We start from the raw sequence: 16,869 nt of genomic DNA on the forward strand, positions 1-16,869 counted from the left end.
CACTCCGACTTCCGAGACCAGCGAACCTTCTAGTAGACTTCTTGGACTCTTGAATGCACAAGATGAGATTAATGCTTGAGGAAGAGAAGAGAGGATTGAGTGAATTGAGTGAGTTTTCTATCATCTGGAGGGTTCTATTTATACTGAAAGAAAAGGTTGATTGTCCCTGGATCGATCTAGATCATCCATTCTGAAGGGTTGTAACCCTTCACCAAGCCCACTTCAATCTCATCCATCAGATCTGAGGAGTTGTGACCCTCAGATCCCGCCTATTGTCATCGGCCATCGGATCTGGATCCATTGATTCGATGCTTCAGATCAAGTCTCATCCCAAGCCGTCAGATCGTTACTATTTGCGATCCAACGCTCTAGATCGCATCACAAGCGATCCATCATACCTATTTGATCAACGTTGATCAACGGTAGCCATCCATTCCCTAAGTCAACTGTCCAATCATCTTCCTTTGCCCACGAGGATGCCGCATAGGTGCTGCCACGTCAGGTACGAGCCTGACACGTCACCCGAGTGCCACGTAGGCACATTGTACGTGCGAAGTGTAAAGTGCGCCTACAAAGCGCCCATTGCGCACGTGCGCACGTGGCGGGTGGCGGGCTCACAGGTGCGAGCACCTGCTCGCCCTGGGCTAAGGGGTAACCTGTCCTTTTATTTTTGTGTTAACTCCATTAACACATCTTCATTAATAAGTAGAGAATACACATCGAGAATTTCCGATGTGAGACTATTCTCCCATGCACTTTATTAATGAATAATAAATGTTATTTTGGGCTGATTTTAAACATTAATTTCTCATTCACCCTTAATCGGTTTTGAGCAAATTAATAGTCTAAATCTATCTACGCGAATCGTAGATTTCAATTTTGAAGTCAATTACGACTTTCAACAATTGATGACTTCCTTCCTCTAAATCGTTTTGGTCCATTTAAGGCCCCAATATCCAATAAAGTTTGAATAATTTTTTAACGGATATAAAATATTTGGTTGAGTATTTAACTTTACTATACAAAAGATCATAATCTTAGGATAAAATACCTTTGTAATTTAATTGTCTGTATTTTACTATGGAACCGATAATATTAGATCATTTAGGATAAACGACGTAATATATTTTCCCAAATAAAATCCTCCCACCTAATATTTTTAGAGATGATAATGAGATGGGGTAGGATGGATTTGTTATCTCATCCCCGCTCCTAAATTACATGTTAGTAGCCATCCCTGATTGTATTTAATTAGAGAATCCTCCTCCCGACTTTAAAGAAATTAAATTGACATATCTATCCCTATTTCCACTTTCCATCCTCGAAAATAGATTTAAAGGATATTGAAAAACATTCCTTGAATCTGCTTCTATTTCAGATTTTTTTCTACGGAATCCGAACCCGTGGAAGAAATTATCAGCCCTAATACCGTCTAATCCAAAGCCTCTGTGTCAATAATTTTCTTTTTATTCATGAACTGACATTTTTAGATTTACCCTCAGGCAGAATGTGCTCAGTGTTCCATCGATTACAAGAATATGTTGCCCTGAAATACTACTAGTTTAATGTGTTCATCTTTAATTTAAGTTATTGTTGGTCTCCGCGCTTCGTTATATTTTAGAAGTTTTTTTTTTCAGCCCGCTGTCAATCAAGTCCACTACAAATCGATTACTGCGGGTCACGTGTCGAAGTGGGTTAATCCGTCGTAAAATGAATTGATAAGTTCAATACCTTTAAATTATTTAACGGGAGATACCAATCAATAGATCACATCCAAATTGATGATTCTACCTAAATTTTTTTAAAAAAAATCGAGTTTTTTCAAATTAATCGAATGGAAGAACTAAATATCTGAATAAAAAAAATCTTGTCACTTGAGATAACACTTTTAAAAGTCAAAAGCTTGGCGTGAGTAAGTCGTTCAGTTACGTATCTACATAAACCATGAATTTTACGCGTGACATAAAATATAAAGTAAATAGAAATCTTGATATAAAAGTAGTCACTGTCAAAGGTTAAAAGGCAGTACAAATACAAATGTTTTACTTATTTTTTCTTACTAAAAAAGAAATTAAAAAGAAATAAATTTAAAAAAATTGAAGAGGCATATGATGCACCAAACCTGTGAAGTTAATGCATGGGAACCAACGCAGCATTAATTGTATGCATTGAAATCTTAGTTACGTCTGATTTCAGTCATCCACGGGATAGAACGTTGTGCTTTATGACACGTAACTAAATTTAGGCTATTCCTATCTGACGTGTCATAGGTCTCGCCCATCCATCTTCATTTCATTGTTGCGATTTAAAAGAAGTAATTGTAGGGGAATTTTTAAAATGCTTCTTAAAAGTCCTACCAATTATCATTAGTGTAGAATTTACACTTAATATTTGATTTTGCTACTAGACTATTTTGAGTAAAATTAAAATAATATGATGAGAAATAAATGCTTTTTGGGGATTCAAAATGTGGGACCAACAGACATTAATATTTTATTATTGTATTATCTACGACCGTAATTTTAGATCATATCACTAAATATAAAACTTATAATTGTCTTCGATCCTTAACAACACGTGCAAGGCGCGTGTGCTTATGACAAACGCGCGAAGAGACCGGTAACTGCCTTTCATGTCCATGATGACGTCATGTTTTGAGACGTGTTGGCTTATCGTTAGAAGTTATCCAGTGTATTGAAATCGCTGTGTGACACGAACTGCTCCTCTCGAGTGGGTCCCGCCCAAGGACAACCAGTGTAGCCGTGGTAACTGGCTGAACCCGGTGTATGACCACGGCAACGAACGTAGCGACGATGCTTTCTAAACTTAATCGTCATCAAGACACACAAATTCGTAACCGGACATTCTATTCCGTTAATGATGGGTTTATATTATTATGAAATAATATTCCACCAATAATAGAGCGGGTAATGTTTCTGGTAGTTTGTCAGTAAAGTGATAACGCCATTCATCGTCTGCTTCTATCCTATAAATATTGCAAAACTGGTTGTGATGGCTTCTGGTAAAGTTCTTACCCTGTTTCAGTGTCTGGGTTCGAAAGAGAGAAGACAAAGAGGAGTGAGAAGAGAGATCGGCGATCACTCGATCAACCAGTGGCGATCTGGCAATGGAGAAGTACGAGGTCGTGCGAGACATCGGATCCGGGAACTTCGGGGTCGCGAAGCTGATGCGCCACAAGGAGACCAAGGAGCTCGTCGCCATGAAGTACATCGAGCGCGGTCGCCGGGTGAGCCCTCAACAGATTGGATCCTTTGATCTGTAACAGATTGCGTTCCTTTTTTTATTCAATTTTCTTGCTTTATTGTTTTCGAGCGGCGTAGATTGATGAGAATGTGGCGAGGGAGATCATCAACCACCGCTCCCTTCGGCATCCTAACATCATCCGCTTCAAGGAGGTAATTAATCTGGGAAGAGTTATATGGAAGAGCGGATATTTTATTTTTGGGGATCCTTTGATCATGTTCATTTAGATGGGATTCGCTTCGATCCAGGTTTTGCTGACGCCGACGCATCTTGCGATCGTGATGGAGTATGCCAAGGGCGGGGAGCTCTTCGATCGGATCTCCGACGCCGGGAGATTTAGCGAAGACGAGGTTCCGCAACTATAATCTTCCCTTGCAATTTTCGAGGAAAATAGAGCATTTAATTTCATACATTAATCTAGTTTTAATTTTTGTCCTCTGGCGAGACTGAAATTGAATAGAATCTCGGAACTTTTTCTCGAATTATTGATTCTTTTGTCACAGGCGAGATATTTCTTCCAGCAGCTCATTTCCGGGGTCAGCTACTGCCACTTTCGGGTATATAATTATTTCCAAAACAAATCACGCACATATAAATAGAAATCAAATATTATTAACATAGGAGCAACGATGACTGAATTCTGTTAAATGAATTTTGTCAGCAAATTTGCCACCGTGATCTGAAGCTGGAGAACACCTTGCTCGACGGCAGCCCTGCGCCGCGCCTCAAGATCTGCGATTTTGGCTACTCCAAGGTTTTAACTTTGCCATTCGATTGGAACTTAACAAATATTAATTTATTATAGTCATAATTTTTTTTGTCCCAGAGGAATGAAACAAGTAAATTGAAACTATCTATGATTGTGGCAGTCGTCGCTGTTACATTCGAAGCCGAAATCGACGGTGGGGACGCCAGCGTACATCGCCCCAGAGGTCCTCTCCCCCCGCGAGTACGACGGGAAGGTGACTGTCTGTTCCGAACACTTGCTTATTTGTTTGATTACTACGCTGTTTAAGTATTTTTAGTAAAAAAGCAGATATTTATGTTGAAAATTCTGACACGGTCTCCTACCCTACAAATATCCATTCAAATTGTAGAGTTACTTTTAATTTAACATTTTAAAATAAATTAGTTTTTTTTGTCTGATTAGAATAAATAGAATAACTCTTTGAAATGACTTCTCGAATATTAATAAAGTTAAATTTCTCCATTAATCCCTTTTTAGTCTCATAATTTTCTAAAGATCTTTAAGAAACTTTATTGTATTTTGAAGTAATTTGCTCGGAGCAACATTTAACTAAGTGTAAGTCAATAGTCTCGAATCCTAAGAGATTCGATTTCAAAATATTTTTCTAAAATAGCTAATATTTTATTTATAGTTATTTGAACCATAAATTTAATCTGTTTTATATCTTAAAGAAGATTGGGATAACTTAATAAGTCTTCTTTTCGTTTGTTTGTTTCACCATCTTCAAATTGGATTGGGTTCTGTGGGAACAACGTGGGAACAGAGGAAGAAGTTGGGTGTTTGTGTTCTATGTGGTGGGTGGGAATATTTGGATGAGAACTAGTACCAGCCAACAAGATTTAATGATTCTTGACTGTTAATTTACATATACAATAATCGTAAAAAAGTGATGCGTTGGTCTAGTCTATCGATTCATCTCTAGGTTAATAAAAAAAAGTAAATTATAAATGACTATTAACTATTAAGTACAAAATACATTCAGACATGATGAATTTCCATCCCAAAATCTTAGATGACAGTACCTCGTACTATCCAGAGAGATCTCGTGGGAGGCAGGCATGCTACTGGCCATTGTGTGTCTTGGTCAAGTTGTCCTCTAGTGCAGCGACTTGTGACAATTTTTTAATATTTTTTAAGTTTGACATGTTGGGTGCATCCCATCTCTAATATAATTGGATGATGATGTGATCACATTGGATGGCCACTGATGGAGGCGTCTCGATGTAGGGGATCTTTTTATCCACCATCCTAAATAGTTTTTTGGTTTACTGCTTATTGGAATGTGTATTTGAGATTGTGGGAGGGATAAAAACGGGACACCACCATGTGAGTAGAAATCTCTCGATTGCAGAAACTTGGTAGGAGAACATCCATATACTTATTTGCCTTATCAACATAGAATACGTGATCAAATATCCTTTCCACGTTTCTGCTGACTGTAGCACATGTCGAGCATACATATTAAGAATATGCTAATCCACAAGTTTATATATCTCAACACTCGCTAGAAGGCATGCAATTGGTCAAATAGTTGCCAAGCGTGTGTCATTTTGCCAAATGGCTAATCTATGATACCGGAAAAGAACAATTGACTATTGGCTTGTAATTTTGTCCTAAGAAAATACATGTCATAAATTAATTCGGACATTTTTCCTAAAATGAGCCGTAAATCTTTATGATTTAATAGTCTGGAAGCTTAAAGTGTGATTTATTTGCACGATATCCTCTAGCACAAACTTTCAAAAAAGAATACGAAGTTGTTGGATCATGAAACCCACAATGGGCCGACCGGCAAACACTCAGGAGGACTGCCCACTTGGTCCAGCAGAACGTGATTGATGAGGGACTCAGTCTTCATTCAACCTTTTCGTTGACATCAAGGGTGTGATATGTCCGATCGGTCTGCAAGTACAATCGGCCATTGGAAAGTCCGGTTGATTAGGTTGTTATTGCTTTTGCACCATGAGGCCCTGAGGCCTGATCGGTCATCCAAAGTCCGATTGACTGCTTGAGGACGAATCACTCATATGATCCGTTTAGGTAGGTCCTTGCCCCAGTTGATGACTCTTAAGGTTGACTATGTCTTAACTTTCATTGCCTCTTCAATTGATCTTTCCAAACTCCGAACTTGACCTCCCTTTGGTGTCCACTCTTATCATCATATTAGATATATATATATATCCTAAAAGGACAGATTGACATGTGGTTTTTAATTAAAAAATCAAAAAAGGAAAATAGGAAAAAAAAGAAACAAAAGGAAAAATAAAATCTGGTATAGATGATTGGAAGAGCTTTTCATATATTTAATGGTGACTTAAGATCTGGTAGAGAGAAAGTGAAAAATAAAATAAAATGATGTTCTATTTTTAGAGTACTTTTCTTATAAATGCATGTTGTTTTCATCCTTGATGCATTATTTTAAAATTATGTATTATGTTCTAAAAAGATATATCTAGTTATGAGTTATAGAAATAACAAATTTTCTTGTTGATCTAATCTTGTGTAATGCAAATTTTCAGCAAGCAGATGTATGGTCATGTGGAGTCACCCTCTACGTCATGCTTGTGGGAGCATATCCATTTGAGGACCAAAACGATCCTAAAAATATTAAAAAGACCATCAGAGTAAAGTTCAAACTTAAACATTAATTTAATCCAAACTTCTTTTGCCTTTAAGCTAATATTTCCTCCCGTTCAAGTCTTTGATTGATAATTGGATTTGCAGAAAATAATGTCAGTTCAATACATGATACCAGACTACGTCCACGTATCTCAGGACTGCAAGCAACTCATTTCTCGTATCTTTGTTGCCAATCCAATGAAGGTAATTAAAAGTTTTCCTTTTAATATTTCTATATCATTTATTCTTGCAACCCAAAACAATTTAATCTAAACTTTTAAAATAATCAACTTAGCACTATCAGGATTAGGACAGATTGGGAGAGAAGCTAACCTTAGAATGTGACACCCAAACCTTAGATGGGATTATGGCATGGAGAGATTGGAAAGAAGAGGACCGAAGTAAAGTAACTTTACGGGATAGAGATAAAAATTTGGTCGATGAATTTTAAAATCAATTGCAATCAATTTAATATTTGATCATTAATTTAATGATCGATTTAATTTTTGATCCCTAATTTATGATTGAAAATTAAATCGGTCTCTAAATTAGCTATCAATTTTAAAATTCATCTTTAATTTGTGACATAAATTTGTTCAATTTTAAAATATTTTATGAAGGATAATTTAATTGATCGTTAATTTAATGAATGAAAATAATTTTATCGTTAATTTATGATTGAAAATTTATTTGATCGTACATTAATATAACTGATTTTAAAATCCATCGTTAATTGACAACTACTAATTTAAACAGTCTCTATTTTAACGAACAAAATTATATTAGTTATTAAGTTACGATCAAATATTTAATCGGTTGTTAAATTAATGGCCAAATTAATTTCGTTATTAATTTAAAAATTTTATTCAGGTCGCTATATAATGACCTAATTTTATTTCGATCGTGTAAATTCGGTTAAATGACCATTCTCTTGTATTGCGAATTTACAATTCATTATTGATTTTTCTGGTTGACTGACAAACCCAAGTTGTTTCAAAACATGTGCACTGTAGAGGATTACCATAAAGGAGATAAGAAGCCAAGCTTGGTTCATGACGAACTTGCCTAAGGAGCTTACAGAAACAGCACAGGCTTTGTATTATAAGAGGGACATCAACGCTCCCACTTTCTCCACCCAGAGCGTGGATGAGATCATGGAGATTCTAGCAGATGCCAGAACACTCTCAAAGCCAATGCGATCTTTATCAATCTATGGGTGGCCTCATGATGAATCAGAAGGAGAAGACGACAATAACAAGGAAGAGAACGAGGAGGAGGAGGAGAAGGAAGAAGATGATGAATATGAGAAGACAGTGAAGGCAGTACATGATACTGGTGAATTCAAGATCGGTTGATGTGCAATTCCAAATATTGACGATACCGGCCAGTGGGAATATTTAGAGCAGTTAGAATCTGTAATCCATTGCCCCTCCATTCTACTGTAAATCATGGATGAAAGGTTTACTAGTTTGGTACCTTCTTGCTATTTACATTTGTACTACAATTTCGAAGTATGTGGTAGAATAAGTTAAAAATTTAATAAAATGATCGATTCTAGATAAACACTGAGATGGAACACTACTTATGCCCGATGCTCTACATATAGGAAGGAGGAAAAAAAGAGAATAAACTGAAAATAGAATCACTGGTTTAGTCAGACACTTCTTAATGGATTCACAAGTTACAAGTTTGAACTTAAACTCAAGCATAGTAAAAGTTTAATTAACATTTCAAATATTGTTAAATCAAGTGGCTATTAAACTTATTGCCACAATGCTTATTGTCTCATCACGACATTTTAATTAAGTAATTATCTATCTATCAGCCTTCAAATATCGACAGGAAATGTTCGACTTGGCTTTGCCCTTGCTCATGAGCTCCTTCACCAAACTCATCCACCATCGCACTGCAAGAACCCGATTCATTAATATTTATAATATTGCTATTGTCATTGTTATCAATGAACTTTGGTGAAGCCGAGGAGGAAGCCAGAAGCAGCTTATCCAAAATCTTCCAATCTATCAACTGCTTGCTGCCATTAACAATGGTGTTGTCCTCAACATTACTGGCTTGATTGAGGCATTGCTTGGTGGATAAATTAGTCGTCGGTCTCTCCAAATGAGGGATGTAATTGTTAATCCCACAATAGCCATTAGGAGTTTGGTCAGAAGAAATGTGGGTGTTTACTGGAAGAATTTCAGGGTCATACTGGGAGTAGAAAGTGTCAAGGTTGGTGGTGTAAGAAGGGCTAAAGCATATTGGCCTTTGAGTGCTAGGGTTTGGCTTTTGGAAAGCTCTGCAGACAACCCAACCTTCTTCCTGCATGCAAATTTAAGCTAAATACTCAGTGAACACTAAGAACTACCACCTGAATTTTTCAAAAAAATAAAAAATTAAGGAATTTCATGTCTTTATGTTTGATCAAGTCTAGTTTTGTACATATCTTTGAAGAAGTAATTTAAACTTTTTTTTTTCCTGTTGTTGATGGAAGAATAATTGACTTGCCTGAGGAGGTCCATGTTCACTTGTTTGGAGCCTGTACTCATGCATGATCCAATCGCTCTTCCTTCCGTTTGGAGCTCTCCCTTTGTAGAACACAAGTGTCTTCCTCATCCCTATGATTTTGGAGTTGGAAAGCACCGGCTTGTCTCTCCCTGTCGCCTTCCAAAACCCGGCAGCAGTGGCCCGATTGGTTCGAGTACCACTCGGGTACTTTCTATCTTTGAAACTAAAGAAGTACCACTCACTTTGCTCATCATCTCCATATTTGCACCTATCTATAAATTTATAACATAAATCAAAGAAAAATCATCACTTTGTGGTACTATATATAGGAATGTTAAACTTGACAAATTTAAATATGTACTCAAAAACTTAATTAATTGATGCTGTAAACCTCATTAACATGCACAAAAGGGATTAATTTTTACAACATAACCAGTGCATGACTCGACATATTGCATGATCACTCAAACAAAAAAGCTTAATTAGGGGATTGTTTAAAGCTTCAAAAACTCTTGCATATTCCAAGTTAGTTTTATTTTTCAAGAAAAAGATAGTAAAGTTGATCTAAAGGAAAAACATGATCAACCTTTTGAAATTTTACAAATACCAATCCAAGCTAAGGAGAAGATGTGTTCTAACCTTGGAGATCCCATGGCTCAATGCGATAGAGATCGACATCGCGAATGACATCAAGATCGATGCTTTGGCAGGCAACCTTTCTCGCGAGATAGTACCCGACTAATTCTTCCTCGGTGGGGTGGAATCTAAAGCCCGGTGGAACACAAGATTCCACCTCCATTGCTACTAACTCACCTGCAAGACCTTGCACCTCTGAAAACTTACAAGCACAGACACATGATTTGAGAACTAGAAAGAGAGTGGGGCCGAGAAAACTTTGGACTCACAACAAAGAGATCAAGAAAACAATGAAACTATTGGACCACACACCACATACATAAGTTCACCAACTCCATATCTATATATCACTTGTTCAGTTCAATTTATAATATGTATGTTTTTCTTTCCCCTATGTTTGTTGTTTTATAAATAATTGGGTCTTCTTCTTCCTGTCGGCCATAAAATATGGAGGATTGATGGGAGAGGAAGAGTAGACGAGAAAATTGACATTTTTTAAGGTAGAAGCATGCGTTGTGTTTCTTTGAGTGCACTACATGCATGGTTGCAATGCAAAGGGGTCCCCTACACTACTGTATAAAAAATCCCAAGGCACTTTGGATGGCCAGCCTTTTACAGTGACCATGCGCCGCAAATTTTTCGGTATAAATGTATAATTAATAAGAATGACCGACTCCTAACCATTAGGAAGTTAATGATTGTTTACAACCATTAATCCACTTTGATTAGGATTAATATATATCTATTGTCTCCTTGTCCACTCACCTACATGCTCTGTTTAGATGAAATCGTGATGTGATTGATGAGCTAAGAGTTGGAATTTGAGGAGGGATGTGAAGATTTTAAAACCAGAGAAGACTTTAACAATTAACATGTAGATGAAGAGTACATGCACTTACTGGTGGAGCAGTACTTCAGATGGCAATTCATGATGCGCAGTATGTTTCGACTGATCAAGAACTGAGACCGATTCCAAAACGCAGGATTGAAGTGAGGTCGAGGAGGTGAACGATCAGTTAATTAATTAAGTCGAAGCTAACAGAATAAGAATGTAGAGGAATTAAGCAACAAAGACTGATATATAAGAAGCAGAAAGGGTGTGAGGGAGTGGATAAATGAATTGACATTGAGGAAGGAGAACGTCGAGAAAGATGGGGTGGTATAATTGCGCGTGGGGTGGCAAAATTGAGAAGAATTAAAGGGAAAGGAGCGAACGTAGGAGATGGCAGGCGGTGGCCGGCGGTCGATTTGGGCGGCGGCGAGTGGAGTGGCAAGCAACCGCCGCCACCTCCACCTCCTTCCGGTTGTAGCATTTAATTTCTTGCGGTCGGCGGATCCAATGATTACTGATATTGATGTTTTAGAATTCTCAGAGAGAGAAAAAAAATAGTGATCACGAGCACCGTTGAGCCAATCACAGTTTGCAGTCTAAAATAGTGTTTTAGAATTATTAAGTTATATAGAAGATATTACGAAGTTAAATTAAAATAAAAAGTATTTTTTAGTATTTGTGTACAAATTCACTTGGAAAGTTATGAACAAATAAAGAAATACAAATAGAAAAATTTCCTAACAAATTAAATAAATTTGATGGCCCATTAGCATCCATCTTTACCAATTGTCACAATAGCAATGATTGCATCTTTATCTCCAAATCCAAATGTTGTGCAAATGATTTAGATTTATTTTGGTGTTTTGTGGATTAAGGCTCCAATAAGTCTTGCGTCATGGCATTCAAAGTGGAGAATATCTGAAACTAAAGATATTGCGGATAATATTTAATTATTTCTGTCCCATGCCTCGAAACAAAGGAGTTACATATGCATCGTCCATGGTCCTTGCAAGTACAAGTTGAGGCCAGCCAGCAAAATGACGACTCTCCCAAGTTATTTAAAAAACAAAGAATTAGCCAAGTGTTCTTGAAAACAGAAGGTTAATTAAAGATAGTTAATGAATTAATTTACTAGCTAAAAGAATGAATTGATGGGAAAGCACGCATGCTTTCTTTGTAGGGCGAAGCGTGAGAAAAGTAACTTGACGTTTATGAAAGCTAATGAGACTCGACTTTATGAAACATAGACGTGAGGCCGGCCCTTAATTGTTAATCAAACTGTGTCTGATTTTTTCAATAAAGCAATCTAAAACCTAATCCCAATTAAGGTCTAGATTCAAGTATAGACTAGGCTAGCTAATGGAATTTTTATTTATGTATTTTGTTTAACAAATTCTAATTAATATGAGATTTAGAGTTTGTAAGATGATGGACTTTATATATCGAGAGAGGACTACTAGGAGCTTTGAACTTAAACATGACACATGAAATTTAACTTGTAAAAGTTTGTATGTGCAAAATTGGACATCTGTGATCAAAGCGAGTTGAGAGAGACAATGGCCCCCACGGGCGGGATCAGCCGGTTATGACATGGTATTCTTGCATCATGAGTCGGGAGGTCAAAGGTCTGCGGCAGCAATTGCGATAACATCAATATCTGTCCGTGCTAAACACCTAAGACCGCCATGTCATAACTGGGCCCGTATTCACCGTGATTTACTCCCTCTCATACTTGTGGGGCCGGGGTGAGGGGGCCGCTGGGTTGGCGGTTCCAACCTTTTGCATCATGAGTTGAGAGAGACAATGACAGAGATCAAGAGGACTACAGGAGAGAAGATCTAGGTGTCTTTGCTTTTTAAAGCCCAGGTATCCAAGTATTGTTACTCGAATGGTGAAATTGAAACATCTCTTTAGGCATTTGAAATTTTGAGTTTTGTTCGTGATTAAGTTTTGAGTAAACTTGTTTAGTCTGTAACCTTTTCAATTTGCTTTTGCATTAACTACATAAATTATTAATCTTCGAGTAATTTGTTCTTGATTTTGTCGAGTGTTTGACTATATATGATGGGACACAAATGCTACAACTTTGTTTTTCTTGTTGGATATTGCAGATATTGATAGATTCAGTCAGTCAGTCAGCTGGACGATGAATGATCAATAGGAATTGGTGGATATGACGATGTGAACATTGTCTTATTTATACTATCGACCTATCCTTTTAGTTATTGAGGCATCCTTTCACATAATAGACATATCTTATTCTAGGTATCGTTGTTATAGACTTAATTTCGCCAGTCATCTAGTTTATCTATTTGGATATCAATACACTTCTTCAAATAAGCTTATCCCTACCGTAAGAATGCTAAGTGATGCGGTGATGATGAAGGATTTCATCCTGCGGAAGATAGCTATTATGATGGAGGTCAAAATCAAGGTGGTTAACGTTCAGATATCATCGATCGGTCGGGCGACCATGCCCCGATCGGAGGGAGAAGGTTCCTGTCCGATCCTGCGTTCGACATGGGGAGGTGTCAAATGACCGACGCTCAATGGATTTTTGGACGCCGAACGGAGGAGAAGACGAGGTGTAGAAGCCGAGCCGAGCGGGGTCGCCCGACCGGAGGGAGAAGGTTCCTGTCCGATCCTGCGGTCGACATGGGGAGGTGTCAAATGACCAACGCTCAATGGATTATTGGACGCCGAACGGAGGAGAAGACGAGGTGTAGAAGCCGAGCCAAGCGGCTACCCCGCTCGGCCAGACAACAGAGCTTGATATGGGCAGAATTCAACTTTGGTCGAGCGGCTACCTCGCTCGGCCTGGCAGCAGGTCTCGGTAGTGGTAAAGTGGAACTTCAGTCGAGCGAACACACACACACAGGAGTAGCGAGATTCTGACCGATCAGACGAGACACCAGAGCAGTGAAATTTTGACCGAGCGGCTAACCCGCTTGGCCTAGCAGTACACTCCCTTTGATATCCATCGACATCCAGAAGATCGTACAGTGGAAGCTTCCACTGTCACTTCAGAGATATGCTCGACCTGTTAAGGTACTATGTTAGGGACACTTTACTGACAAATCTTTTCGGGAAAAACTTTGAGAAGCGTGCTCGCCTTAGGAAGTGTGCACGCGTGCTACAGGAACTCTATATAAAGGGGGGTCCAAGTATCGGCGGAGGTACGCAATGCGCGAGACACTGTGCTCTCTACTGTTCATTTTTTGCTTTGCCTTCTACTTTATCGCTGGTGACTGACTTGAGCGTTGGAGGGCCAACACGGGGGACCCCTTCCCTGGCTCGGCATTGACGTAATTTGTGTTGCAGGTCCGAGCGGAGTGTACAGGCGGTCAGCGGGAGCGGCACATCACCAGCTTTCCATCTCATCGACTTTCGGACAGGATCATATTTAGCGTCGTCCGTGGGAATTTAACCTACATCCGAGCCGAGAAGATGGAGGATGCTGGACGACTCACCACCTTGACGCTCACCCAGGAAGAGCTCGACATGCTCGTGCAAGCCCGAGCGGCAAAGATGATCGAGCAGTAGCAACAATAGGCGTTAGCCGATCGGCAAGTGCCGCAGCCTCCAACATCGGCGGCCAGGAAATGAGCGGGGCAGGAAGACTGAATGGAGCAAATCTCCGTATGGAGGCAGAATAGAAGGCCGACTGGCACACATGGGGAAGCGCCGCCCGCACTGATACCCTTCCATCGCGTCTTGTTCCAAACCCCCTCAGAAATAACCCAGGCAAATCAAGAACGGGGATCATCTTCGGACAACGTGCCCGTTTGGGACACACGAAAAGGCAAGGCGCCCCGAAGTAACTGTTACCCGAACGGATCAATCGACAATTCTCCGAGGAGATTATTCAAGACCCTCTGCCCAGACACTATACCCCGCTGGTGATCGGGACATACAACGGATTGAGTGATCAATATGATCATCTGGATAGGTTCGATAATGAAGCCACGTTGCACAAGTATGCAGATGGGGTGAAGTGCCGAGTCTTTCTTACTACCCTCTTCGGATCGACACAGTGTTGGTTCAGAAGATTGTTAGACAGATCTATACGCGACTTCAAGGACTTCCGAGCTGCATTCTTACATCATTTCGCCAACAGCCGACGCTATCAAAAGTCGAGCGTCAGTCTCTTCTCCCTGAAGCAAGGATCAAAAGAAACGCTCCATGCCTACATACAGCGTTTCAATCAAGTAGCCATGGACATCCCCTTAGTCTCATCCGAGACAATGATGAACACCTTCACTCAGGGGCTCGTCGAGAGAGATTTCTTCCGATCACTCATCAGGAAGCCACCCAGGGACTTCGACCATATGCTCAAGAAGGCCAACGAATATATACATGTGGAAGAAGCTCAAACGGCCAGAAGAAAAGAGGCACCGACCAAACACTCGGCGCCGACCGAGCGTCGACCCTCAAGCAGCCATCAGCTGCCCAAAGGGCCAGGGTCAAAGGAGCATGGCCGCACCAGGAGACCAAGACACATGCCGTGTAGTATGTGGACTCCGGTCGATAGAAGGCGGCAAAAGGCAAAGTGTAGACGCCGATGTTCTGTTCTTTACACTAGTCGGCGACCCACAACATGCGTGTTTGCCGTGGTCTGACACCAATCATCAGCTGACCGGCTCCAAGAGGATATCGCCGCCGATCTCCTTCTCTCGATTGGCGACAAAGGCATCGATCTACTGGGCGGTGGGAGGATAAAAGGAGGGCGCCCGAGCGGCAACATTAACATCAGCGAAGGGATGCCACTGATCCCTCTCGAGTTCGGGCCAAGCGAAATAGACCCTCCGCTCGGGAAGATGAAAATAGAAGCAACGCATCCCAAGAAGAAATAGGTATGATCGCCAGAGGGCCGACTGACGGCGACTCCAACAGAGCCAGGAAGTTGTACGCTCGACAACTGGAGATCCACGCGGTGGGATGCAACAAGGAGGAAGCCGAAGGGCCCCAGATCAGCTTCGGCCCCAGCGACTTGGAGGGAGTGGAGATCCCTCATGACGACGCGTTGATCATCCGGGCGGTAATCGCTAATTATACTATTCATCGAACTTTTGTTGATACAAGAAGTTCGGTGAACATCATCTTCAAGAAGGCATTCGATTAATTATAAATTGATCGGAATGAGTTGTTGCCCATGACGACCCCTCTTTACGATTTCATGGGCAATGAAGTGTTGCCGCTCGAACAGGCCCGACTGGCCATCTCGCTCGGGGAAGAACCAGTGAGGAGAACCAGAACCACGAATTTCATCGTGGTGGACGCATCGCCGGCTTACAACGTCAACTTGGGCCGACCGACCCTCAACGAGTTCCGGGCAATAGTTTCTACTTACTGCCAAAAAATCAAGTTCCCGGTAGATGACCGGATGGGCAAGGTCAAAGGCGATCAACTGGCCACTCGGCGATGCTACGCCGAGATGGTCAATTCCAAAGAGAGAAGCGCTCAGAAGAAACCGCGCTTGGAGGTGAACGCAATCACTGAAAAGTCTCCTACATTGGTGTACGAATAAAAGGAGGAGGTTCAGATCCACCTCAGCCGAATGGAAGCAACCACCTTTATCACCGCCGACCTGGAGGTGGAGAAGAAGGCAGAGTTGATCACCTGCCTTAGACAAAATCATAATGTGTTTGGTTGATCGACACACGAGCTTCCCGGTATCTCCCCGAGCGTGGCTCAGCATGAGCTTCATGTCCAACATGACGCTCGGCCAGTGAAGCAAAGAAAGAGGGACTTCAACGCGGAGCAAAATTTGATCATCCGGGTGGAGATAGAGAAGTTGCTGGAGCTCGGCCGTATTAAAGAAGTTTAATTCCCGAGTTGGCTAGCCAATATCGTATTAGTCTCCAAGCCGGGCAATAAATGGCGGGTCTGCATCGACTTCTGTGATTTGAATAAGACATGCCCAAAAGACTTCTATCTATTACCCAGGATAGATGATCCTGTCCGAACAGCTGACTCAACGGACACTGGGCACGTGGCGCTCTCCGGTTGCTGATGTGGGTCTTCGACTGGTCGTACGAAGCTCCGGCGACCCTGCACAGAAGTCGGGCCGGGAAGGGGTTCCCGGCGGCGACCCTCCGACGCTCAAGTCAGGCAAGCAAGTGGTAAAGAAAGTGGCTCCAAAGCTTGTAGAATGCGTACCTCCGGCGAAATCTGCGGCTCTTTATATAGAGCGGTGAAAGAGCCTCTACACGCCCACCGAGGCGCGTACGTGTCCGCAGCCCATACCTCGGTATGTGTTTGTCAG

At 40.7% G+C, this 16,869-nt stretch overlaps 2 protein-coding genes across 3 annotated transcripts; one reads left to right on the top strand and one right to left on the bottom strand.

Moving 5' to 3' along the window:
* The first annotated feature begins 3,034 nt into the window (after nt 1–3,034).
* On the top strand, nt 3,035–8,181 carry LOC121997893 (serine/threonine-protein kinase SAPK7-like). Of its 2 annotated transcripts, XM_042552557.1 has the most exons (9): nt 3,035–3,247; nt 3,342–3,416; nt 3,513–3,614; nt 3,768–3,821; nt 3,926–4,018; nt 4,134–4,226; nt 6,532–6,636; nt 6,737–6,835; nt 7,645–8,181. In XM_042552557.1, the coding sequence occupies exons 1-9, from the start codon at nt 3,128–3,130 to the stop codon at nt 7,984–7,986; spliced, it is 1,083 nt and encodes a 360-aa protein (XP_042408491.1). In that variant the 5' UTR covers nt 3,035–3,127; the 3' UTR covers nt 7,987–8,181. The 2 variants fall into 2 exon arrangements, with proteins under 2 accessions (XP_042408491.1, XP_042408492.1); XM_042552558.1 differs by lacking the exons at nt 6,532–6,636; nt 6,737–6,835.
* A 99-nt stretch (nt 8,182–8,280) lies between these two features.
* LOC121997894 (NAC domain-containing protein 105-like) lies at nt 8,281–10,811 on the bottom strand. The gene is made up of 4 exons (XM_042552559.1): nt 10,672–10,811; nt 9,776–9,949; nt 9,137–9,408; nt 8,281–8,950 (listed from the first exon to the last, which is right to left on the bottom strand). Exons 1-4 carry the CDS (start codon nt 10,700–10,702, stop codon nt 8,453–8,455), a joined length of 975 nt encoding a protein of 324 aa, XP_042408493.1. The 5' UTR covers nt 10,703–10,811; the 3' UTR covers nt 8,281–8,452.
* Between the last annotated feature and the right edge of the window lie 6,058 nt (nt 10,812–16,869).

Source organism: Zingiber officinale, chromosome 6A, assembly GCF_018446385.1.
Source record: "Zingiber officinale cultivar Zhangliang chromosome 6A, Zo_v1.1, whole genome shotgun sequence".
NCBI classification, from domain to species: Eukaryota; Viridiplantae; Streptophyta; class Magnoliopsida; order Zingiberales; family Zingiberaceae; genus Zingiber; species Zingiber officinale.

Coding starts and splice junctions, on each gene's coding strand:
- LOC121997893 (XM_042552557.1), top strand. CDS start 3,128: ATGGAGAAGTACGAGGTCGTGCGAGACATCGGATCCGGGAACTTCGGG. Junction 4,019..4,133: donor GCGATTTTGGCTACTCCAAG/GTTTTAACTTTG, acceptor TGATTGTGGCAG/TCGTCGCTGTTACATTCGAA. Junction 6,836..7,644: donor TTGTTGCCAATCCAATGAAG/GTAATTAAAAGT, acceptor TGTGCACTGTAG/AGGATTACCATAAAGGAGAT.
- LOC121997894 (XM_042552559.1), bottom strand. CDS start 10,702: ATGAATTGCCATCTGAAGTACTGCTCCACCA. Junction 9,950..10,671: donor TCTGAAGTACTGCTCCACCA/GTAAGTGCATGT, acceptor AAGGTCTTGCAG/GTGAGTTAGTAGCAATGGAG. Junction 8,951..9,136: donor GTGAACATGGACCTCCTCAG/GCAAGTCAATTA, acceptor ATTTGCATGCAG/GAAGAAGGTTGGGTTGTCTG.